Here is a 27,366-nt window from a genome sequence, read left to right as displayed (position 1 = left end):
GCTCCCTATATAACATCTGGCGTTCCCCTCCCTGGCACGACCCCTGAGGAAGTGTTGATGAAACGCGCGTCGGGGTGGAGGGACGCGTGATTACCCTGCCTAGAAGCTGCCATTCTAACCAGGTATTTCTTTCTCATGATGTGTTGAGCTGTTTTGTCTATTTGTGGACAGTGCCACTATTACACTATAGTTATTCTATGGGACCGTACCCAGCCTCTTTTATGTACCCAGTCTCCCCTGATAGATATACTAACATTATTAACCGCTATATGCATTAGTTTCTTTGAGGCTGGAAACAATACGTTATCTTTATCTAAGCACTTTGCACTTTTTTGCTGGACAGTCGACTCTATATCATCATATGCACTGCCGCTTTACATTTTATAGGCGTATCTCAAACTCATCAGTGATAGTCTAGTGACCGTTATAATAGCATATGCATTTCTTTCTTTCTATTTTTGCCACATGAGCTGTTATTCAGATTGAAATGTTTTGCAATGCATTTGTATAGTCACATTATTTCAGTAATGGGGTAATATATGGTTATTACTCTTGCTGCGCAGATATAGGGTACAGCATTTGTTTGTCCCTCACATTTGAGGCCCCTGGTATTTTAATTATTGTTATTTTATGTTCTAATAAAATTATATTGTTAATATTATTTGAAGTGTTCATGTTTTTGTTTATCCTACCAGGGTTCTGGTTATAGCAGAATCAATTTTTGATATATATAAAGTCAAAAGTTTACATACATTTCATTAGTATTTGGTACCATCACCCTTAAACTGAATGACTTGGGTCAAACTTTTGGGATATCCTTCCACAAACTTCTCACAATAGTTGGTCGGAATTTGGACCCATTCCTCCTGGCAAAACTGGGGTAACAGATCCAGGTTTGTAGGTCGCCTTGCTCGCAGCAAGAGTGCCCATAAATTTTCAATAGGATTGCAATCAGAGCTTTGTGATGGCCACGCCGAAACATTGACTTTGTTATTCTTAAGCCACTTTGTTCCCATTTTGTCAATATGCTTCGGGTCATTGTCCATTTGGAATACCCATTTCCGCCCAAGCTTTAACTTCCTGGCTGATGTCTTGAGATGTTGCTTCAGTATTGCCACATAATCTTCTTTTCTCATGGTGTCATCTATTTTGTGAAGTGAACCAGTCCCTCCTGCAGCAAATCAACCCCAGATCATGATGCTGCCACCCCCATGTTTCACAGTTGGGATGGTGTTCTTAGGCTTCCAAGCTTCTCTCTTTTTCCTCCAAACGTAGCGATGGTCATTATGCCAAAAAAGTTCAATTTTAGTTTCATCAGACCACAGACATGTCTCCAAAAATTAAGGTCTTTGTTCCTGTGTGCATTTGCAAACATTAATTTGGCTTTTTTATGTTTCTTTTGGAGTAATGGCTTCTTCCTGGCAGAGTGGCCTTTCAGCCCATGTTGACACAGTACTCGTTTCACTGTGGTTATTGACACAATCTTACCTGCTTCCGCCATCATCTTCACAAGGTCTCTTGCTTTTGTCCTTGGGTTGATATGCACGTGTCGGACCCAAGCACGTTCATATCTGGGACACAGAACCCGTCTCCTTCCTGAGCGATAAGATGGCAGTACATTCCCATCTTGTTTGTACTTGCGTATAATTGTTTGTACAGATGACCGAGGCACCGTCAGGTATCTTGAAATTGTATCTAAGGATGAGCCAGACTTGTGCAAGTCCACAATTCTCTTCCTGATATCTTCGCTAATTTCTTTAGACTTTCCCATGATACTACAGAAAAAAAAACTATTAGAAGCTTCCAAACACATTACATCATCATATGGGCAGTCCAGAATTGTTTAAAGGCATAGTAATCTTAGTGTGTGTAAACTTTTGACTTTGCAGTAAGTAATAAAAATGACTTAAACATTCTCTCTCTCTCATTATTCTGGCATTTGGCAAATTTTAAAAATTATGGTAATCCTAATTGACCTAAAACGGGAAAGGTTTATTCTGATTTCATGTCAGATATTGAGAAAAACATGCAGATGTGTCTTTTTATATAGTGTATGGAAACTTCTGGTTTCAACTGTATGTGTGTGTGTGTATGTATATATGTTTATATTACACATACAGTTATGGCCGAAAGTGTTCACTCCCTTGAAATTGTTTCAGAAAATGAAGTATTTCTCCCAATTATTGCTATTACACATGTTTTGCTATACACACTTTATTTTCTTTGTGTGTATTGCAACAACACAAAAAAGCAGAAAAAAAGGCAAATTGGACATAATTTCACACACAGCCCCAAAAATGGTCTGAACAAAATTGTTGGCACCCTCAACTTTAATATTTGGTTGCTCACCCTTTGGAATAAAATAACTGCAATCAATCGCTTCCTATAACCATCAACAAGCTTCTTACACCTCTCAGCTGGAATTTTGACCACTCTTCTTTTGTAAACTGCTCCATGTCTCTCATAGTTGCTGCTACTTCATACCTCTCCAGCGCTATGTTTCCATCCATTTCTGCGGGCTTCTTGAAGTATGTTTGGGGTCATTCTCCTGGAAGAACCATGACCTAGGACGCAAACCCAGCTTTCTGACACTGGGCACTACATTGCGACCCAAAATCCGTTGGTAATATTTTTCAACAATTTTGGTTCTCAAGTACTCAGACAGTTCTCTTCTCTTTCTGTACTCCATGCTTAGTGTGGCACACACAGACACAATGCAAAGATTGAGTCAACTTCTCCACTTTTTATCTGGTTTCAGGTGTGATTTTCATATTGCCCACACCTGTTACTTGCCACAGGTTAGTTTGAATGAGCATCACATGCTTGAAACAAAGTTGTTCACCCACAATTTTGGAAAGGTGCTATCAATTTTGTCCGGCCCATTTTTGGGGTTTTGTATGAAATGATGTCCAATTTGCCTTTTTTCCTTTTGTTTGTTTTTTTCTTTTGTTCCAATACACACAAAGAATATTAAACATGTGTATAACAAAACATGTGTAATTGCAATAATTTTCTGGGAGAAATACTTCATTTTCTGGAACAATTTTAAGATTGCCAACACTTTCGGCCGTGGCCATATATAGTAGCTGAGTACAGGTGGCTGCTGGGGCCCCTGATACCATTCCTATGTGGCCTTTACACCTGATATACAGTGGTGGCCAAAAGTATTGGCACCCCTGCAATTCTGTCAGATAATACTCAGTTTCTTCCTGAAAATGATTGCAATCACAAATTCTTTGGTATTATTATCTTCATTTAATTTTCTTGCAAAGAAAAAACACAAAAGAGAATGAAACAAAAATCAAATCAATGATCATTTCACACAAAACTCCAAAAATGGGCCAGACAAAAGTATTGGCACCTTCAGCCTAATACTTGGCTGCACAACCTTTAGCCAAAATAACTGCGAACAACCGCTTCCGGTAACCATCAATGAGTTTCTTACAATGCTCTGCTGGAATTGTAGACCATTCTTCTTTGGCAAACTGCTCCAGGTCCCTGATATTTGAAGGGTGCCTTCTCCAAACTGCCATTTTGAGATCTCTGCACAGATGTTCCATGGGATTCAGGTCTGGACTCATTGCTGGCCACCTTAGAAGTCTCCAGTGCTTTCTCTCAAACCATTTTATAGTGCTTTTGGAAGTGTGTTTTGGGTCATTGTCCTGCTGGAAGACCCATGACCTATGAGGGAGACCCAGCTTTCTCACACTGGGCCCTACATTATGCTGCAAACTTTGTTGGTAGTCTTCAGACTTCATAATGCCATGCATACGGTCAAGCAGTCCAGTGCCAGAGGCAGCAAAGCAACCCCAAAACATCAGGGAACTTCCGCCATGTTTGACTGTAGGGACCATGTTCTTTTCTTTGAATGCCTCTTTTTTTTCCTGTACACTCTATGTTGATGCTTTTTCCCAAAAACCTCTACTTTTGTCTCATCTGACCAGAGAACATTCTTCCAAAACGTTTTAGGCTTTCTCAGGTAAGTTTTGGCAAACTCCAGCCTGGCTTTTTTATGTCTCGGGGTAAGAAGTGGGGTCTTCCTGGGTATCCTACCATACAGTCCCTTTTCATTCAGACGCCGACGGATAGTACGGGTTGACACTGTTGTACCCTCGGACTGCAGGGCAGCTTGAACTTGTTTGGATGTTAGTCGAGGTTCTTTATCCACCATCCGCACAATCTTGCGTTGAAATCTCTTGTCAATTTTTCTTTTCCGTCCACATCTAGATAGGTTAGCCACAGTGCCATGGGCTTTAAACTTCTTGATGACACTGCGCACGGAAGACACAGGAACATTCAGGTCTTTGGGGATGGACTTGTAGCCTTGAGATTGCTCATGCTTCCTCACAATTTGGTTTCTCAAGTCCTCAGACAGCTCTTTTGTCTTCTTTCTTTTCTCCATGCTCAATGTGGTACACACAAGGACACAGGACAGAGGCTGAGTCAACTTTACTCTGTTAGAACCCTCCTGTTAGTTTTTGCTATCTTGTGTTTTGCGGTCACGTGACTAGCTGCCTATATATTCCAGCTCCGCCCTTCTGGCTTTGCTGGACTTCATTGTTTTTTGCCTGTCTCTCTAGCCAGGTGCTTCGGTGCCTATCTCTTTCTAGTTTGCTTGGTCCTCTGGACCTCTAGTACTTTTTGTTCAGTTTGTATTTTTGCTCTGCAACAACTTCTGTTAGGAGGTGTCCATTTTTTGTCCCAGTCCTTAGTTCTTTTAGGGACCCCTCCCTTTATTCTATAGGTCTCTGTTCAGACTAGCCGAGGACGAAGGCGGGTCTGTTCACAAGGAACAGGCTGCCCGCAACATCGTAGGGATTCAGCTTAGTCTTACTGTAGGGACAGCTTTTCCCTTTCTTTCCTTAGTTTATGTTGCAGATCATAACATAATCCATGTTAACTGGCTGCAAGTGTGATTTAGTTATTGCCAATTGTATCCAATTTGGCTTTAGGACAATTCTTTTTGTGTTTTTTCATTGAAGACAAATTAAATGAAGAAAATAAGACCAAAGAATTTGTGATTGCAATCATTTTCAGGAAGAAACTGAGTATTATCTGACAGAATTGCAGGGGTGCCAATACTTTTGGCCACCACTGTATAGGAGCTGAGTACAGGCAGCTGCCGGGGCCCCTGATACCATTACTATGTGGCCCTTACACCTGATATATAGGAGCTGAGTACAGGCGGCTGCTGGGGCCCCTGATACCATTACTATGTGGCCCTTACACCTGATATATAGGAGCTGAGTACAGGCGGCTGCCGGGGCCCCTGATACCATTACTATGTGGCCCTTTCACCTGATATATAGGAGCTGAGTACAGGCGGCTGCTGGGGCCCCTGATACCATTACTATGTGGCCCTTTCACCTGATATATAGGAGCTGAGTACAGGCGGCTGCTGGGGCCCCTGATACCATTACTATGTGGCCCTTTCACCTGATATATAGGAGCTGAGTACAGGCGGCTGCTGGGGCCCCTGATACCATTACTATGTGGCCCTTACACCTGATATATAGGAGCTGAGTACAGGCGGCTGCTGGGGCCCCTGATACCATTACTATGTGGCCCTTACACCTGATATATAGGAGCTGAGTACAGGCGGCTGCTGGGCCCTTGATACCATTACTATGTGGCCCTTACCCCTGATATATAGGAGCTGAGTACAGGCGGCTGCTGGGGCCCCTGATACCATTACTATGTGGCCCTTACCCCTGATATATAGGGGCTGAGTACAGGCGGCTGCTGGGGCCCCTGATACCATAACTATGTGGCCCTTACACCTGATATATAGGAGCTGAGTACAGGTGGCTGCTGGGGCCCCTGATACCATTACTATGTGGCCCTTACACCTGATATATAGGAGCTGAGTACAGGCGGCTGCTGGGGCCCCTGATACCATTACTATGTGGCCCTTACACCTGATATATAGGAGCTGAGTACAGGCGGCTGCTGGGCCCTTGATACCATTACTATGTGGCCCTTACCCCTGATATATAGGAGCTGAGTACAGGCGACTGCTGGGGCCCCTGATACCATTACTATGTGGCCCTTACCCCTGATATATAGGGGCTGAGTACAGGCGGCTGCTGGGGCCCCTGATACCATTACTATGTGGCCCTTACACCTGATATATAGGAGCTGAGTACAGGCGGCTGCCGGGGCCCCTGATACCATTACTATGTGGCCCTTACACCTGATATATAGGAGCTGAGTACAGGCGGCTGCCGGGGCCCCTGATACCATTACTATGTGGCCCTTACACCTGATATATAGGAGCTGAGTACAGGCGGCTGCTGGGGCCCCTGATACCATTACTATGTGGCCCTTACCCCTGATATATAGGGGCTGAGTACAGGCGGCTGCCGGGGCCCCTGATACCATTACTATGTGGCCCTTACCCCTGATATATAGGGGCTGAGTACAGGCGGCTGCTGGGGCCCCTGATACCATTACTATGTGGCCCTTACACCTGATATATAAGGGCTGAGTACAGGCGGCTGCTGGGCCCTTGATACCATTACTATGTGGCCCTTACACCTGATATATAGGAGCTGAGTACAGGCGGCTGCTGGGCCCTTGATACCATTACTATGTGGCCCTTACACCTGATATATAGGAGCTGAGTACAGGCGGCTGCCGGGGCCCCTGATACCATTACACTGGTGCCTTGTTATTAGGTCAATTCCATTATAAAACATTGTATCCGTCATTGTTGAGCTCTGCTGGGACTCTGTATCCCGCCTGCATTGCATAATGGGGCCCCTGAATACTCTGCACATAAGGGCCCATAGCTCTAATTATGTTGTTTGCAATAGTCGCCCTCCTGCCACCCTGTAATATCGGGTCCCTGCCTGGTGTGCCCCCTATGACTTAATGTCCCCCTGTACGACAGAGGGCACATTCACTCTGTCTGGACCATTATAGTCTATGGCCACGTCAGATCATATGCCCGAATCCCGTTCAGGTAAAGGCTGCAGCCACCGCAGCCATGCTGCCTTCAGTGCCCCACTCCTCCGCCACTGCCGTTCCCCCCACCACCCAGAGCCACAGTATATATATATATATATATATATATATATACACACTACTCAAAAAATAAAGGGAACCCTTAAACAACAGAATATAACTCCAAGTAAATCAAACTTCTGTGAAATCAAACTGTCCACTTAGGAAGCAACACTGATTGACAATCAATTTCACATGCTGTTGTGCAAATGGAATAGACAATAGATGGAAATTATTGGCAATTATCAAAACACTCTCAATAAAGGAGTGGTTCTGCAGGTGGGGACCACAGACCACATCACAGTACCAATGCTTTCTGACTGATGTTTTGATCACTTTTGAATGTTGGTTGTGCTTTCACACTCGTGGTAGCTTGAGATGGACTCTACAACCCACAGAAGTTGCTCAGGTAGTGCAGCTCTTCCAGGATGGCACATCAATGCGAGCTGTGGAAAGAAGGTTTGCTGTGTCTGTCAGCGTAGTGTCCAGAGGCTGGAGGCGCTACCAGAAGACAGGCCAGTACACCAGGAGACGTGGAGGGAGCCGTAGGAGGGCAACAACCCAGCAGCAGGACCGCTACCTCCGCCTTTGTGCAAGGAGGAACAGGAGGATCACTGCCAAAGCCCTGCAAAATGACCTCCAGCTGACCACAAATGTGGATGTGTCTGCAAAAACGGTTAGAAACCAACTCCATAAGGGTGGTATGAGGGCCCGACGTCCACAGATGGGGGTTGTACTCACAGCCCAACACCGTGCAGGACGCTTGGCATTTGCCACAGAACACCAGGATTGGCAAAGTGGCAACTGGCGCCCTGTGCTCTTCACAGATGAAAGCAGGTTCACACTGAGCACATGTGACAGACGTGACAGAGTCTGGAGACACCGTGGAGAACGATCTGCTGCCTGCAACATCCTTCAGCATGACCGGTTTGGCAGTGGGTGAGTAATGGTGTGGGGTGGCATTTCTTTGGAGGGCCGCACAGCCCTCCATGTGCTCGTCAGAGGTAGCCTGACTGCCATTAAGTACTGAGATGAGATCCTCAGACCCCTTGTGAGACCATATGCTGGTGCGGTTGGCCCTGGGTTCCTCCTAATGCAGGACAATGCCAGACCTCATGTGGCTGGAGTGTGTCAGCAGTTCCTGCAAGATGAAGGCATTGAAGTTATGGACTGGCCCGCCCGTTCCCCAGACCTGAATCCGATTGAGCACATCTGGGACATCATGTCTTGCTCCCTGGGACCCGTTCAAGCTCCGGAAGGGAGCGAAACGGCCATCGTCCTCTCTCTCACTCCCCCGCAAACCCTTAGGGGTCTCCATCCTATGCCGCCAGACAACATGTACTGTTAGTACTAATAAAGGACATCTTCGGAACTTTTGTTGAGTGCTACCTTTATTTTTGCTTCTGCATTACTAGACTGTTTACTTGGACATGCACCACCATGTATCCGGGAGTTTCATTTCATTGAATGAGAGGTGTATTTAAAGCAGAGGTGGTGCCGGATTTCTTCTCTTTTATTGCTCATTTGACATGTCTTGCTCCATGCACCAATGTCACGTTGCACCACAGACTGTCCAGGAGTTGGCGGATGCTTTAGTCCAGGTCTGGCAGGAGATCCCACAGGAGACCATCCGCAACCTCATCAGGAGCATGCCCAGGCGTTGTAGGGAGGTCATACAGGCACGTGGAGGCCACACACAATACTCAGCCTCATCAGGAGCATGCCCAGGCGTTGTAGGGAGGTCATACAGGCACGTGGAGGCCACACACAATACTGAGCCTCATCAGGAGCATGCCCAGGCGTTGTAGGGAGGTCATACAAGCACGTGGAGGCCACACACAATACTCAGCCTCATCAGGAGCATGCCCAGGCGTTGTAGGGAGGTCATACAGGCACGTGGAGGCCACACACAATACTCAGCCTCATCAGGAGCATGCCCAGGCGTTGTAGGGAGGTCATACAGGCACGTGGAGGCCACACACAATACTCAGCCTCATCAGGAGCATGCCCAGGCGTTGTAGGGAGGTCATACAGGCACGTGGAGGCCACACACAATACTCAGCATCATCAGGAGCATGCCCAGGCGTTGTAGGGAGCTCATACAGGCACGTGGAGGCCACACACAATACTCAGCCTCATCAGGAGCATGCCCAGGCGTTGTAGGGAGGTCATACAGGCACGTGGAGGCCACACACAATACTGAGCCTCATCAGGAGCATGCCCAGGCGTTGTAGGGAGGTCATACAGGCACGTGGAGGCCACACACAATACTCAGCCTCATCAGGAGCATGCCCAGGCATTGTAGGGAGGTCATGCAGGCACGTGGAGGCCACACAAAATACTGAGACTCATTTTGACTTTTTTTAAGGATATTACATCAAAGTTGGATCAGCCTGTAGTGTGTTTTTCCACTTTAATTTTGGGGGTGACTCCAAATCCAGGCCTCCATTGGTTAATAAATTTGATTTCCATTGATGATTTTTGTGTGATTTTGTTGTCAGAACAAAGTATTCAATGAGAATATTTCATTCATTCAGATCTAGGATGTGTTATTTGATTGTTCCCTTTATTTTTTTGAGCAGTGTGTATATAAATATACCAGGATGGGGGATATTAACAGAATTGGGGGACATTACCCCTATAACAGTGTAAGCAGCAGACCCCCTCCCCCTTAACAGGGCATAATGACCACATTTTTTGCTTACATTTTTTTCTATTTACCTACTCTAAAACCTAGGTACGTCTTATGGTCCGGTGCGTCTTATAGTCCGAAAAATTCAGTATATGCATTCAGTATATATATACTACTAGCTATTGAACCCGTTCTACGCCCGGGTGGACAGCATTTTTATTGGTATATGGTCTCCCATGCTGGTATGTGCTGCCCCCCTCCTTGTATTTGTGCTGTCCCCATCCTGTCCCCACCATCCAATCCTGGTATGCGTGGTACACCTCACCCCCAATCCTGGTATGCTTGACACCCCTCACCCCCAATCCTGGTATGCGTGGCACCCCTCACCCCCAATCCTGGTATGCGTGGCACCCCTTACGCCCTATCCTGGTATGCGTGGCACCCCTCATCCCCAATCCTGGTATACGTGGCACCCCTCATCCCTATCCTGGTATGCGTGGCACCCCTCATCCCTATCCTGGTATGTATGGTACCCCTCATCACTATCCTGGTGTGTATGGTATCCCTCATCCTGGTATGCATGGTACGCCATCCCTCATCCCGGTATGCATGGCACTCCATCCCTCATCCCCAATCCCGGTATGCGTGGCACCCCTCATCCCCAATCCCGGCATGCGTGGCACCCCTCATCCCCAATCCCGGCATGCGTGGCACCCCTCTTCCCCAATCCCGGCATGCGTGGCACCCCTCATCCCCAATCCCGGCATGAGTGGCACCCCTCATCCCAATCCTTGTATGTGTGGCACCCCTCATCCCCAATCCCGGTATGCGTGGCACCCCTCATCCCCAATCCCGGTATGCATGGCACCCCTCATCCCCAATCCCGGTATGTGTGGCACCCCTCATCCCCAATCCCGGTATGCGTGGCACCCCTCATCCCCAATCCCGGTATGCGTGTCATCCCTCACCCCCAATCCCGGTATGCATGGCACCCCTCACCCCCCAATCCCGGTATGCGTGGCACCCCTCATCCCCAATCCCGGTATGCGTGGCACCCCTCATCCCCCAATACCAATATGCGTGGCAACCCTCATCCCCAATCCCAGTATGCGTGGCACCCCTCATCCCCAATCCCGGTATGCATGGCACCCCTCATCCCCAATCCCGGTATGCGTGGCACCCCTCACCCTCAATCCTGGTATGCATGGTCCCCTCACCCCCCAATCCTGGTATGCGTGTTACCCCTCACCCCCCAATCCTGTTATGCGTGTTACCCCTCAGCCCCCAATCCTGGTATACGTGGCACCCCTCACTCCCCAATCCTGGTATGCGTGGCACCCCTAACCCCCCAAATCCTGGTATGCGTGGTACCCCTCACCGCCCAATCCTGGTATGTGTGGCACTCCTCACCCCCCAATCCTGGTATGTGTGGCACCCCTCACCGCCCAATGTTGGTATGCGTGATACCCCTCACCCCCAATCGTGGTATGTGTGTTACCCCTCACCCCCCAAATCCTAGTATGCGTGGTACACCTCACCCCACAATCCTGGTATGTGTGGTACCCCTCACCCCCAATCTTGGTATGCGTGGTACCCCTCACCCCCAATCCTGGTATGTGTGGTACCCCTCACCTCCCAATCCTGGTATATGTGGTACCCCTCACCCCCCAATCCTGATATATGCATGGTCCCCTCACCCCACAATCCTGTTATGTGTGGCCCCCTCATCCCTTTCACACTGTACACACATACACAAAAAAAAACAGTTATACTCACCTTTCTTCTCTCTACTCCAGCACTGCTGCGTCCTCTTCTGCCGGAGGCCGAGGGAGAAGTGCGGCGCTGGAGCACCGCGCTGTCCGGCGCCATTTTTCTGAAGACACACTGTAAATGTGTCTTCAGTAAAATGGCGCCGGATAGCGCAATGCGCATGCGTCGATCTGACGCCTTCACTCCGCCCCCGGTCTCCAGCGAAGAGAGGCGCCGCGACAACGCTCCTCCCGGTCAGGTAAGTATGTAAGTATGGCGCCGGAGATCGCGGTATGCGTTCAGTGTCTACGCATCCCGCGATCTCCGGCGCCATACACCTCCTCTTACCTGTAACGGCTGGATGCCTGCTTCTCTCTGGAGCCAGGCTGCGCATCACACATGCGCAGTCTATCGAAGCTTCAGACAGAGACACGCATGCCGCCTTATATATACGATGGTAGATCGGCCCACTCAGTTGCACACAGAAGTAGCCACCGGAGCACTGTCTCCTTAAGTCTCTCACTGGTTTATTTGAAGATGCTGCATAAGCCAGTGAAGAGTTAGCAAAAATAAATACGTGCTTTCTGACCTAAGGAAAAACAAAACATAACATACAGCCGTGTTGCTGTGGGGATCTGCCTGCTCAGGAGAACAACCATCCACTAGTTCAGCTTTTCCTTCTCAGGACACAAAGCGCTGGAGTTCCTCTCTACAGCCCTACTGAACACTGAATGCCTTAGAAGGCCGTCTATATATATCCTAGTCCTCACCCAGGGGTGGAGATATGATGAATGACCTCCCAACCCGTTCTATGGTCATTCACAAAAACCCAGCCCTTAAAATGGCCGATTAATCCCTCTCAACACATAGTGTGCTGGTGTAAAACTTATGGGTTTCAAATCACTGAAGCTAATAGCCTCAGTGAAACATACCTCCCCTCCAGCACTTTGCCAGTGACTTTGTCACCATGTATATATAATCAGCATACTGTATATATACTATAAGCATACTGTATATATCCTTTTAAAAGCAGAAGTGTTAATAAATTATTTTTATCAGTTAACAAAATGCAGAGTAAAGTTTGATGGATGAACCAAGATCTCAGTAATAATAATTGTATTTTTTTTTTATTAATAATAGAATAGAAGGGAGGGACAAAACCAGGAACAGAATCAGTAGGCAAACTTATAATCAGGAAAACAGCCGGGGTCAGATACCAGATGATCAGTAACCGCCACGTCTGCGAGCAGTATGAATACCGTGGAGCCTGGTGACAGAGGTGATACTGAGATTGTCCCGGCAGAGATGTAACAGTCAGAAGGCCACCGGTAGATGGTGAAGGTCCTTCTGTACAGCTCCAGCAGTGATGGTGGATCTGCTGGACTTCAGGGAGCTGGATGCGGAGGTTTACCGTCTTTTAGATGTCTCTAGGGGAACGGTGACAACACGCAAATACGCGAGCAGCCCTGGATAATCCACGCCGGCAGGATGATAAGATCCGGCGGAAGATGGAACCTATGAGAAGAGAAGGAAATATAATGTAAGTGATGGGACTCCATATGACATGATACTACTGTGCGGTCACTGTGGCCGGACGCAGAGTAATCTCATCACACAGAGGTCAGGGATCATCGTCAGCCATCATACATGTGACAATCCCATCTCCGACAGATGACATCTGCTCCACATGAATTATTCTCACTGACGACATCACACAACATGGAGATGACTCTCACACTTACCTCGTCTCTTTTTCCCCTTTTTCCCATTTTCTGATTTTTCGTCATCAGCTGGAAATTCTGATCAAAAAGAAGAAAAAACAACAACTCACTAAAGACATATTGTTATGGGATCTGCATTGTATCGCTCCTGTATATAGTATATAGATTGTTCTAGTCCTGTCCCCTATAGTCCTGATAATCTGGTATTACACAATAGGGCAGAATAAGTCCTATATACCGGACATGACCTCATATGAGGGGCATTAGATGTGTCACTAATATGGAGCAGTGAGCGCCCTGTGTGCCGCCATGTGGTGCATCCCTAATGAGCGATATTCTACTATAGGAGACGATGTCTCATTATGATGACAGAGGTTATTGGATGCAACAATGTATCACAGAATCCATGATAATACTGTACAAAGTTACAGAAATGGAGACACAGTATGGGCCCATGGGCAAAGTAATTGGGATCCATGGAACATAGATAACATAGGAGACCTATTACAGAAAAACCATGTGGAAATATTTCACCGTTGATGATAACATTCACATTGTTTGTGCTATAGACATGTACATACCTGACAATGGGGACGAGGACGGCAAGCTGGTTATAGCATCGTCTCTAGCAGATTCAGGAGAAGATCCTTTCTGCCTGTTAGGAAGAAGAAAAACGTGTCAATCACAAGTAAATTCAGTATAAATGGGATTGTCTCACTAGAAGAACCCTGACTATAAGGCCTAATAGGACATATGAAAGTCATAGTGGGGAAGTCTCCTGCTCAAAACGACCTTCTATGGAGCAGAGCGGAAAACAACTACCAATAATGGCCAGCAGGTAATACTACATCTGTCCCACAATGTGGGCAATACTAACAATGCCTGACCGGCAGCAATTATGGGCTGTTATCTCCAGCGGATTCTGAAGCCAAAAGCGCAATGACCGCTGATCATGTGGCGGTGGATGCTGCATTCGATATGATGGTATTTATGTCCTATATTTGGTGTTGTGCACATATATTAGTCTGGAGCTCCCAGTAATGACTCCACAATCTACTCACATTTCTGAGATGTTTCTGCTGGATGCCGGGGTACACTCTGGAGGGGACTTGATAACGGTGGTACAGAGCTAAATAAGGACAAAAATAAGATATGAAATTCTATTTTTTACTTTTAGAGGTCTTTTTATGTATTCTGGATTTATTGATCACTTACTTTAGAAAGCCTTTTAGAGGATGTTGTAAAATTTTGGAAGAAAAGGCTCTCATTATCCTCACTTGTGTCCTCCTCCTCTGAGACAATAGGCTTGTCTGTATCAGCGTGATCTACAATACATAGGTAATGAAGTGTTATTAGTGGTTGTCAGTATAACACAGTCACCATTTATCGCTACTATTAATGGGAACCGATTGTCACATATTATGGAAGATGAGACAAACAGCCGCTTAGTCTAGATGATGTCTTCTACTTACTGATAAATAAGCTGGTGTCCATATCTGACACAAGCCGAGGAATGTACTCTGGCTTCTGACTTAGAAGGTTTTCAAATTCTAAGTCACTCAGGAATGGATAACTCTTGATCTCAAATGCTCCTCCTGGAAAAAGAAAAACAAAAGTGATGCGGACATTGCTAGAGGCTGCTCCATATCTGAACAGTATATCTTAAGTAATGACAAAACCGAAGGAAACAAACTAAAAGTTATATTATGGAGAACTAGAAATAGGCAAGCAGATAGAGGAGTGCTGATCCACATGGACAGGAGCGATGAGTCCTCGTTGTAAAAAGTGAATATTAATGCTAATACAGTATATCAGTTACCTGTCCCAAGTCTTTGTGCAGGATTTGTTCTGAGCAGGTCATTAATGAGGTCCTGAGCATCGGGGGGAGGAGAGCGATCCCAATCCCAAATTATGTCTCCTGTTATATAGAAAATTACAGAAAATAAAACCTCTGTTTTGGACTGTAAGATAAAGTAGAGGAAATAACTAAATTCATGTAACCAGTCAAAGCAATGATCGGATTATTCTACTTACCAGTGACAATATTTTTATAGAGCTCAGATAGGGAATCCCCATGAAATGGTACATATCCCACCAGAAACTCATGCAGGATGATCCCCATTGACCACCAGTCCGCAGGTCTTCCATAGCCTTTCTTCAGGATGATTTCTGGGGCCATGTAGAGCGGGGTGCCACAGTCCTGGAAACCAACAGAAGATAAAGATAAGAATCAATGAAATTATTATTATGACAAGTTCTCTACATAAAAAGCCAATGACAGAAGATAAAATATCAGTGGAAAAGTTCTCTAGAAATGAAGAACGTAGAGAAGAGACAATAGTGTGATGAGATTTGTAAAGAACCATCTAAGTTCCTGTAAGTGATGCCAACCTCATGGTCCTGGAACTCTCTGGCGATGTCCTCCAATGATTCCCTGTGGGTGTTGGTTTCTGGTATCATGACACCAACTTTTGAAATCCCAAAATCGGCGACTTTAATGTGTCCAGCCGGTGTAATCAGGAGGCTGTGAAAGAGAAGATGGTTTTAGTCTCACAGGCTGTGTGGTAATAAATAACTTCCCCCCTTTATTATACTACAGGGGGCACTTACTTCTCTGGTTTCAGGTCTCTATGCAACACACCATAGCTGTGCAGGTATTCCACAGCAAGTATCGCTTCTGCAAAGTACAGGCGGGCCAAGGGGACAGATAAAGGACCCTTGGTGCTTAGGAGGGTCCCACAGTCTCCACCTATAGAAGAAAGGAAATATGAGCGGTGAGGGGTTTATACAGCAGATCACCACGATGGATCATGAGAAGTGAGCGGAGACATTGGGGCAGGAGAGAATATATACAGATATAATGTATAGAGCACAGAATATTAGTCTGAGGTCATGGTGAGATGTCGTCCATGTCACTAATAGAGTGATGTCTCATCTCGTCTACAGCTGGCGATACTGACGTGCTCAGTGCGGACATACAGGGAGATCACACACATCAATGACTTTCCATAATATCTATAGTAAATGCTCTGCGGGGATGTAACCGTCCACGGGGACAAGGCCTAATGATATGAGCGGTGATAAGATGTCAGCAGACATGGGCTGAATATAATACATGTACATGTCCTACCTCCTACATACTCCATGACCATACACAGGTGAGATCTAGTAGGGAAGGAGCAGAGCATGGAAGCCACAAAGGGACAGTCAGCGAATGTCAGGATATCCCTCTCCAGATAGGCCCCTTCCACATGTTTTGGAGTATCCAGGTCCCGCTTGGAAATTTTCTTCATAGCGAAGATCTTCTGTGAGTCTTTATGGTGAACTAAGTGGACGGACCTGGAGAGAAGAAGAAACCATGGTTTATAGTGAATCCTTATTAACAGTCCTTCTATAGAAGTCATTATATGATCTTCTGTTCTAATGTTTAATACCAGAAGTCCGACCATTACTGGAAATCCACATCTAGAAATACATGAAATAATACTACATAGACCATCTATGGGAGGGTCTGCACAATGCCACGTCTGCCAGACCCTCACCCAGGTCACATCATCTATGGGAAGTTTGCACAATGCCACGTCTGCCAGACCCTCACCCAGGTCACATTATTACCTGTGGGAAGTCTGCACAATGCCACGTCTGCCGGACACCCACTTAGGTCACATTATCACCTGTGGGAGGTCTGCACAATGCCAAGTCTGCCAGACCCTCACCCAGGTCACATTATCACCTGTGGGAGGTCTGCAAAATGCCACATCTTCCACACCCTCACCCAGGTCACATTGTCACCTATGGATGTCTGCACAATGCTACGCCTGCCATACCCTCACCTAGGTCACATTATCACCTATGGGAAGTCTGCACAATGCCACGTCTGCCGGACCCTCACCCAGGTCACATTATCACCTTTCACCTCAGATCATGTCCCTATGATAACACTGAATGGCAGAGCACAGAGGCTGAAGCATTGTCATAGGGAACCCTGAGAAATGTGGCTTATGCCAACTGAAATCTCACCCAAAAGATCCGCTGCTGATCAGCTTAGATGTTTCGTAGTCGCTCATACGCGGCTTTCTCGCCGGGATCAATGATTCCATCAAGTCCTAGAAAAGAAGAAGAAGAAGAAATGATATTAAGATCTAGAAGCTGCTGGAGAAAATCTCCAGATGCAGAAACGTCTCCTCCTATATTATGTCCCAGCTGATGTCACTGATCCGATAGGTGAGCAGAAACCTGCTGACGGATTCCCTATAATATAAACGCTATTATCTAATGCAATAGTGTCATCTCCTCTAATAATAGAGGCGCCCCCTGGTTATATGGGGGATAATACTGGACGGGTCATTCACACCCCGTGATCTGGTGATACACCGACATCTCCCTCTATAATACTTACACCGGCAGGTTCTTGGATCTCCGGGATCTCTAAGATTACACTGTCAGGATCCAACAGCTCAGTTGTTTCTAAAATAGTGATAAAATGATGAAGAAATAAAATGTATTAGAGGATATTAATCCTACAGACATAATACAGCAATATAATGGAGAAATGACTATTCTGTATGGAGGACGATGTGGGGCCCATTATTCTGTATGGAGGGCTATGTGGGGCCCCTTATTCTGTATGGAGGACTATGTGGGGCCCATTATTCTGTATGGAGGACTATGTGGTGCCCATTATTCTGTATGGAGGGCTATGTGGGGCCCCTTATTCTGTATGGAGGACTATGTGGGGCCCATTATTCTGTATGGAGGACTATGTGGGGCCATTATTCTGTATGGAGGACTATGTGGGGCCCATTATACTGTATGGAGGACTATGTGGGGCCCATTATTCTGTATGGAGGGCTATGTGGTGCCCATTATTCTGTATGGAGGGCTATGTGGGGCCCATTATACTGTATGGAAGACTATGTGGGGCCAATTATACTGTATAGAGGACTATGTGGGGCCCATTATTCTGAATGGAGGGCTATGTGGTGCCCATTATACTGTATGGAGGGCTATGTGGGGCCCATTATTCTGTATGGAGGACTATGTGGGGCCCATTATACTGTATGGAGGACTATGTGGGGCCCGTTATACTGTATAGAGGACTATGTGGGGCCCATTATTCTGAATGGAGGGCTATGTGGTGCCCATTATACTGTATGGAGGGCTATGTGGGGCCCATTATTCTGTATGGAGCACTATGTTGAGCCCATTATTCTGTATGGAGGGCTATGTGGTGCCCATAGTACTGTATGGAGGGCTATGTGGGGCCCATTATTCTGTATGAAGGACTATGTGGGGCCCATTATACTGTATTGAGGACTATGTGGGGCCCATTATAATGCATGGAGGACGGACTATGTGGTCCCATTATACTGTATGGAGGACTATGTGGGGCCCATTATACTGTATGGAAGACTATGTGGGGCCATTATACTGTATAGAAGACTATGTGGTCCCATTATACTGTATGGAGGACTATGTGGGGCCATTATACTGTATGGAGCACTATGTGGAGCCCATTATTCTGTATGGAGGACTATGTGGTGCCCATTATACTGTATAGAGGACTATGTGGGGCCCATTATTCTGTATGGAGGACTATGTGGTGCCCATTATTCCGTATGGAGGACTATGTGGGCCCATTATTCTTTATGGAGGACTATGTGGGGCCATTATTCTGTATGGAGGACTATGTGTTGCCCATTATACTGTATGGAGGACTATGTGGGGCCTATTATTCTATATGGAGGACTATGTGGGGCCCATAATACTTTATGGAGGACTATGTCGGCCCATAATATTGTATGGAGGACTATGTGGGGCCTATTATTCTCTATGAAGGACTATGTGGGGCCCTTTATACTGTATGGTGGACTATGTGCGGCCCATAATACTGTATGGAGGACTATGTGGAGCCCATTATTCTCTATGGAGGACTATGTGGGGCCCATTATTCTGTATGGAGCACTATGTGGGGCCCATTATACTGTATGGAGGACTATCTGGGGCCTATTATTCTCTATGGAGGACTATGTGGGGCCCTTTATACTCTACGGTGGACGATGTGGGGCCCATAATACTGTATGGAGGACTATGTGGGGCCCATTATTCTCTACGGAGGACTATGTGGGGCTCATTATTCTGTATGGAGGACTATGTGGGGCCCATTATTCTGTATGGAGGATTATGTGGGGTCAATTATCCTGTATGGAAGACTATGTGGGGCCATTATATTGTGTGGAGGACTGTGTGGGGCCATTATTCTGTATGCAGCACTATGTGGGGCCATTATTCCGTAAGGAGGACTGTGTGGGGCCATTATTCTTTATGGAGTACTATGTGGGGCCATTATTCTTTATGGAGTACTATGTGGGGCCATTATATTGTATGGAGGACTATGTGGGGCCATCATTCTGTATGGAGGACTATGTGAGGCCTATTATTCTGTACGGTGGAATATGTGGGGTCCATTATTCTGTATGGAGGACTATGTGGGGCCCATTATTCCGTATGGAGGACTATGTGGTGCCCATTATACTGTATGGAGTACTATGTGGTGCCCATTATACTGTGTGCCGGACTATGTGGGGCCCATTATTCTGCATGGAGGGCTATCTGGGGCACATTGTTCTGTATGGATGACTTTGTGGGACCCATTATTCTGTATGGAGGACTATCTGGGGCCCATTATTCTGCATGGAGGACTTTGTGGGGCCGATTATTCTGTTTGGAGGACTTTGTGGGGCCCATTATTCTGTATGGAGGACTATGTGGGGCATTATTCTGCATGGAGGACTATGTGGGGCCCATTATTCTGTATGGAGGACTATGTGGGGCCCATTATTCTGCATGGAGCACTATGTGGGGCCAATTATTCTGCATGGAGCACTATGTGGGGCCCATTATTCTGCATGGAGGGCTATCTGGGGCACATTATTCTGTATGGATGACTTTGTGGGACCCATTATTCTGTATGGAGGACTATCTGGGGCCCATTATTCTGTATGGAGGACTTTGTGGGGCCGATTATTCTGTTTGGAGGACTTTGTGGGGCCCATTATTCTGTATGGAGGACTATGTGGGGCATTATTCTGTATGGAGGACTATGTGGGGCCCATTATTCTGTATGGAGGACTATGTGGGGCCCATTATTCTGCATGGAGCACTATGTGGGGCCCATTATTCTGCATGGAGGACTATGTGGGACCCATTATTCATTATGGAGGACTTTGTGGTACCCAGTATACTGATTGGCTCGTGACTTTTTCCAAGTTTTTCATTTTGGCTCTCTTTATGTTTGATTAGAGAGTGGAAAGAGTAAATGTGAAATGATCCCCTGTTCTCTATAATATCCGGATTTTTCCTGTAGAAGGTTGTGTGATCGGCTCACCTGTAGTCAGATCGCTGCTCGGTCCCGGCTGACTCGTATTAGGGTCAGGGGTTTCTGGGGTCACATTTTGCTCATCTTCGGTGTCGCCTTCTGGTGTCTCCTGATTGATAGAATATATAGAATTAACACGATGAACCTTCCACTAAATCACCAAATCCACAAATCAGGAAGGACTGAACCTGCATTTACAGACGCACCAACTGTAACTATACAGATCAGACGCCATCATGAGGACTTTTCTCAGATAAAATGGATTAAGATGAGGTAACATTGCAAAAACATTAATATGGATAATAGAGGGAGACAGAGGCGGAAATACAGACTTCCCACCACTGAGCTGTGACTACATCAGCAGAATACAGACTGCCATCAGCAGAGACAGGCGGCCATATTACCTCCTGTGCTTGCCAGGAGCTGACAGGGAGGCTGATAAGATCTAACACCAGATCTTCTGATATCTGGCTGGTGATCTGGAGAAGATCAGAAAACAAGGACGTGTGATATTAAAGATGATGGATCCTTACCGGGCGTTCCGATGAGCGGGCCGGACCTTCCAGTACACACAGGATTTTTTCGGCCAGTTCTTTAACAAAAGACAAATCTCTATATTGAGATCTTTTTTCAGCCTAAAAAGAAGAAAAGAAACACAAATGAAAAATCTCGAGATGAGAAAGATCACAATGGAGGCGGCCATTGTATCTGACGTCTGCTCCTCTCTGCAGATACATTGACTACATATCTGGGGTCTTGTCCTGTTTTATATTGGAAGAAAGAAGAAGCTTCTATCCCACCGTTATTATCCATTATTGTGGAGAAGATTTGTGCGGAGCGTCCACCATTTACCTGCTGTGGAATGTCCTAATGTTCCATAGCGAGAAACTGCAAGTGCTCAGTCACTATGGAGCCAACAACGGCAGCCATGACCCTGTGTAGATTGTACACAGTGACTGTGAGCTCTGATGTCATAATGGCCGACCATCACTAGTGATGTCATCATGGAATCTTGTGATGGAATCTTATAGCGGCTGCTCTGCACAAATACATGCTGCCAAGCAATATTTAAAGTGTGTGGGGGCTCATGCTGTATATAGGGGGCTATGTGAGGGCTCAGCTATTTATAGCGGGCTATGTGAGGGCTCATGCTGTATATAGAGGGCTATGTGAGAGCTAGGCTGTATATAGAGGGCTATGTGAGAGCTAGGCTGTATATAGTGAGCTATGTGAGGGCTCATACTCTAAATAGGATTCTGTGTGTGAGCTCATACTGTACATTGGTGCTATGTATGGGCTCTTACTGTATAAAGGGTGCTGTGTGTGGGCTCTTACTGTATATAGGGTATGTGTGTGGGCTCTTACTGTATGTAGGGGGATGCCAGCACACTTAATTCTGCTCAATAATAAGTGATACAGTTAATAATATAAAATATAATTAATATGTTAATATTGAGCAGAATTAATTTCAGCCTATTGATTCGGCCTACACAACAGTCACATCTCTCATGTGGCCCCTCAGTAATATTACTTTCCCACCCCTGCTCTATTATGTATAGCGCTCTGTTATGTGTAGTGCACCCGAGCACCTGCATGTTAATCGCGTGACTTATCACATGATCTATCAAAGGCAATCTTGTGCCATGTCATGTGATACATCGGGTGCTGGGGGCCCACGGCTCCTAAACTGCCCAGGGCCCTGGCTACTCTTAATCAGCCCCTGCTTCTATCCCACCATTATTATCCATTATTGAGAAGTTTTATGCGGAGCGTCCGCCACTTACCTGCTGTAGTAATGTCCTGATGTTCTGAGGTAAATCCGTCAGATACTCTGAGGTGAGATGACCTCGGTGGTATTTGGTCAGGCAGTCCCTTACAAGCTCCACCACCAGCCGGTGAGTGAAGCTGAGGACGCCATCGGGTGGTTGAAGCACAATCTCAGGGCGATTGGTGGTAAGAATCTCCCATAGAGCTTCTACTTGAAGATTGTCCAAAAGTAATTCAGCCATAGAAGCTGCAAGTGCGATCAGTCACTATATATAATAGCGAGAAACTGCAAGTGCGCTCAGTCACTATGGGATAGCGAGAAACTGCAAGTGCGATCAGTCACTATAGAATAGCGAGAAACTGCAAGTGCGCTCAGTCACTATGAAGCCAACAAAGGCAGCCGCGACCCTGTGTACATTGTATATATAGTGACTGTGAGCTGTGATGTCATAATGCCCGACCATGACCTGTGATGTCATCATGGAATCTTGTGATGGAATCTTCAAGGAGTGGCTCTACACACATACTTGCTGCCTAGCAATATGCTTTTTTGGCCGTACTGTTTTATTTCCAAATACAACACAACCAGGATAAGGGAATGTTCACACGTTGCGTTTTTGCAGCATTTTTTTCCACACCAAAAACCAGGTTGTACTCAGGAAAAACACTGCATACAATCCACACTTATTTGCTGTGTTTTTGCAGTGTTTATACTTGTGTTGTTTTTTTTTCATTCATTTGAATGGGTGAAAAATGCTGCAAAACCCCTGAAAGAATTAACATCCTGCAAATTTAAAATAAAAAAAGGAAAAAAACGCAGCATGTGAATGAGACTTTAGAAATCTCATTCACTAAGCTGGTACTGTAAAACGCAATGTTTTAGCAGCAGAAAAATAACCCTGAAAAAAATGCCACTTGTGAACATTCCTCAAAGATATAATAGTCATATTATGGGAAATATTGTGTATATTTATTCCTCGCGTGTCTTTTTTTTACCAAATAACATTTACCTCATTGGTTGGAGAGTTTACTATTAACAACTGTGACAAATATTGAAGAATTAATGATAAGTGCCCCAAGTGATCAATCATTTACGTCATTAATGGTGATGGGCGAGCACTAAAATGCTCGGGTGCTCGATGCTCGGGTCGAGCACATTGGAATACTCGGGTGCTCGACCCGAGTAACGAGCCCATTGTAAGTCTATGGGAAACTCGAGCATTTTTCAGGCGGCTCCCCCCGGCGGTCTACAGAGGGCCTAAAAATTGCCCAAATCGATGGGAATAATGCTCAAATGACATGGTAACAGCATGGGGAAGACCCCTGGAAGCATCTATGACTCCCAGATCACTGCTGTCAACAACGTGGTCAGAGGTATTACGCCACTTTTACAGACTCACAATAAAACTTACAAAAACGAAACCAAAATGGATTTTCCTGGGAAATATGTTAAGGAACATCCTTTCCAGGGTAATGACTTGTATATAAGGCAAAATAAATAACCAAAAACAAAAATGCTCCTCCACACCTTGGGCTATGTTCACTCGTAGCGTTTTTGATGCGTTTTTACACTTTTGCATTGCTTTTAACCAACACAAATGCATTCACCTGGGAATGTCATTTTAACATTTTACAACATTATCTGGCCATGTGGTGTGTGACACATCATCAGACACATGCATACAGTGCTGAAAAGACGTGGGAACAGCATGGGGAAGACCTCTGGAAGCATCTCTGACTCCCAGGTCACTGCCTAAAAGTGTGCCCATCATAAGAGATGCTTGGCGCATGCGAAGATGCCTCCCGCCATGCACCTGTCGTTGCAGACTTGCAACAATCACCGTCCACGTCCTTGTCCCACTGCAGCGTTCACTTGTCCCTTCTCCATTCCTTGGAATGCAAGCGCAAGTATGCAGGTAGCCACCCACCTACCCACCCACAGGCTGCAATACTATACTGCCAAATTTTTGACAGCTGCTTGCACTTGAAATGTAGCCTTTTAGGCTCGTGGAGGCGGAAGTTTTTCATAACCTCATGCCGGCAGCGGCTGGGTGTCCATACTCGGTCCCCAGCCGCCAATATATTTCCCAGTATCGCCTCTGCCTTCCACAAGCACGGGTCCCACAACATTACCCGTGCCCCCCCAGTGCACTTACTGGGAACGACCGCCTAACCAAACACATGTGGACAGGTGAATGTGGCCAGGGTTCGGTACGGAGCCAGTCCGCAACTTTTTTTTGCTGACAGTTGTATTTAGCTCGGTGAAAGGACTGGCATAGAGGGAAACCGTATCTACCCTGGGTGTCATTTCTCCCAGGAAGTCCTGTAATTGAGCTTGTTGCAGAAGCAATGGCAGTCCGTCCAACATCAACTCGCACTTGTCGGTGGTGCTTTGACACACACACATCTTTCTTTGCGCATTTAATTTCTTGAATACAGAGTTGGACAATGGCCTGATCTGTAATGCATTTTGAGAAATAACGTGCATAAGCATGGCCGATCAACATTAAAAAAGCAGCCACAGAGTGTCCGGAAACCTTCCCCCACACTTTTATTAGCCAGGGCTGCTTTTCGGCAGGGTTGGACGGGACCACCAGAGAGGGAAACCGTATCTACCCCGGCTGTCAGTTCTCCGTCACCAGGTTCCGCCCATTGTCACACACGACCATGCCTGGCTGTATGTTCAGCGGTGAGAGCCACAGATCAGGCTGCTGTGTTACAGCTTTCAACAACTCTGCAGCGCTGGGCGGTTTGTCACCTAAGCATTAAGCATGTTATCTTCAGCACAGCCTGTTGCCGCTTGGCCAAGGCAGTGCTGCAGTTCTGTCAGCTTGTGACTGATGTGGTCATTTCGGAGATGGAGGAGGAGGTGCATGAGCTGAACAATGTGATTACATTGAGGTTAAATTGCTTTTTATACTAAAGAAATATCCTATTGTTTTGTTTACGTTATTTTTTAAGACAAATGCGTTCACCGGGAAATGTCATTTTAACATTTTACAACCTTATCTGGCAATGTGGTGTGTGACACATCAACAGACACATCCTGTTTTATTTATGATGGAGGGACTCTGAAAGTCATAAAGCCTATTTTTATAGGGACATCAGATGGCCCTTACTATTCTTAAAAGGCCAGCAGTCTGCCCTAGCTATTGTTAGAGAGCCATCAGCCGGCTATGCTTTGTTGTTCCCATTATTAACAAGTGGGTCTCCTATACTGTTATTGCGTATCCAGGGCTGCTTTTCGGCAGGGTTGGACGGGCCCACCAGAGAACCGGAGACTCCTCCGGCGGGCCCTGGCTTCTCCTTCAGGAGAGTTCATAGTGCCGAGGTGAGGCCATGATGATGATAGAGGCCACCATCTGCTTAGTTTTCTGTTACTTGGAATGTAAGTGCAAGTATGCAGCCAGCCACCCACCCACCCACAGGTCGCAACACTAAACTGCCAGATTTGTGGGCAGCTGCTTGCACTTGAAATATGGGTTTTTAAGCTCATGGAGGCGGAAGCTGTCCACAATCTTATGGCGGTGGCGACTGGGTATCCATACTCGGTCCCCAGCCGCCATTATTTTTCCCAGTATCGTCTCCGCCTTCCACAAGCATGGGTCCCACAACATTACCCATGCCCTCCCCAGTGGAAGGACCGCCTAACCACAAACACGTGGACAGGTGAATGTGGCCAGGGACGGTATGGAGCCAGTCCACAACTTTTTTTGCTGAGAGTTGTATTTAGCTCAGTGAAAAGACTGGCATAGAGGGAAACCGTATCTACCCTGCGTGTCATTTCTCCCAGGAAGTCCTCTAAAGCTGCTTGCACTTGAAATGTGGCCTGAATATTACTGCTGGTACTTTTCTGTGGGAATTTGCTTTCCTCCTACCAGCCTGGAATATTTCCAGTAAACTATGGTACGACGCCATGGTATTAGCACTGCCCCAGTACCAGTAGCGAAGCCTTCCCCAATTTCCTTCTCAGGAATTTTATTTGGTAGACTGAGTGGCTGCCCAAATACATTTTCTCACAAAGGAGCTGAAGATAGCGTGGCAGTAGGTGCAAGTTTCTCCAGCCTGTTAGATATTAGAGGGTGAATGGCAGCATTGGATCAGTGGTTAGCACTGAAGACTTGTAGCGCTGGGATCCTGGGTTCAAATCCCAGCAAGGTCAACATCTGCAAGGACTTTGTATGTTCTCCCCGTGTTTGCGTGTGTTTCCTCCTCAGTAAAAAAGCAGCCATAGAGTGTCCGGGAACCTTCCCACACACTTTTCTTAGGACTGCTTTTCGGCAGGGTTGGACGGTCCCAGCAGAGAATCCTCTGGTGTGCCTTGGCTTCTACCTCAGGAGAGTTCATGATAGCGCTAACTTTGCAGCTGCTATGGGGCTCTTGAGCAGGTGAGAAAGGTCAGAATCAAATCCTCTGGTGGGCGCAATGTTTTTCAATCTGAAACAGCTTATCAGTGGGAGTTGTATTTCACCACAGCCATATTCTTTAGCTCGGTGAAAGGACTGGCATAGAGGGAAACCGTATCTACCCCGGCTGTCAGTTCTCCGTCACCAGATTCCACCCATTGTCACACACGACCATGCCTGGCTGTATGTTCAGCGGTGAGAGCCACAGATCAGGCTGCTGTGTTACAGCTTTCAACAACTCTGCAGAGCTGGGCGGTTTGTCACCTAAGCGTTAAGCATGTTATCTTCAGCACAGCCTGTTGCCGTTTGGCCAAGGCAGTGCTGCAGTACTGTCAGCTTGTGACTGATGTGGTCATTTCGGAGATGGAGGAGGAGGTGCAGGAGCTGAACAATGTGATTACATTGAGGTTAAATTGGTGACGCTGCTTTTTATACTAAAGAAATATCCTATTGTTTTGTTTACGTTATTTTTTAAGACAAATGCATTCACTGGGAAATGTCATTTTAACATTTTACAACCTTATCTGGCAATGTGGTGTGTGACACATCATCAGACACATCCTGTTTTATTTATGATGGAGGGACTCTGAAAGTCATAAAGCCTATTTTTATAGGGACATCAGATGGCCCTCACTATTCTTAAAAGGTCAGCAGTCTGCCCTAGCTATTGTTAGACAGCCATCAGCCGGTTATGCTTTGTTGTTCCCA

General features: G+C 46.2%; 1 protein-coding gene across 1 annotated transcript; it reads right to left on the bottom strand.

Moving 5' to 3' along the window:
- Positions 1-14,571: 14,571 nt before the first annotated feature.
- LOC141213279 (microtubule-associated serine/threonine-protein kinase 3-like) lies at positions 14,572-15,625 on the bottom strand. The gene is made up of 4 exons (XM_073665167.1): positions 15,499-15,625; positions 15,142-15,307; positions 14,927-15,025; positions 14,572-14,702 (listed from the first exon to the last, which is right to left on the bottom strand). The coding sequence occupies exons 1-4, from the start codon at positions 15,565-15,567 to the stop codon at positions 14,572-14,574; spliced, it is 465 nt and encodes a 154-aa protein (XP_073521268.1). The 5' UTR covers positions 15,568-15,625.
- Positions 15,626-27,366: the final 11,741 nt, after the last annotated feature.

The sequence above is a fragment of the Phyllobates terribilis genome, unplaced genomic scaffold (assembly GCF_046119375.1).
Source record: "Phyllobates terribilis strain yellow unplaced genomic scaffold, ASM4611937v1 Scaffold_192__1_contigs__length_3615891, whole genome shotgun sequence".
In the NCBI taxonomy this organism is placed as follows: domain Eukaryota; kingdom Metazoa; phylum Chordata; class Amphibia; order Anura; family Dendrobatidae; genus Phyllobates; species Phyllobates terribilis.
This window is presented reverse-complemented; position numbering and strand designations above follow the sequence as displayed.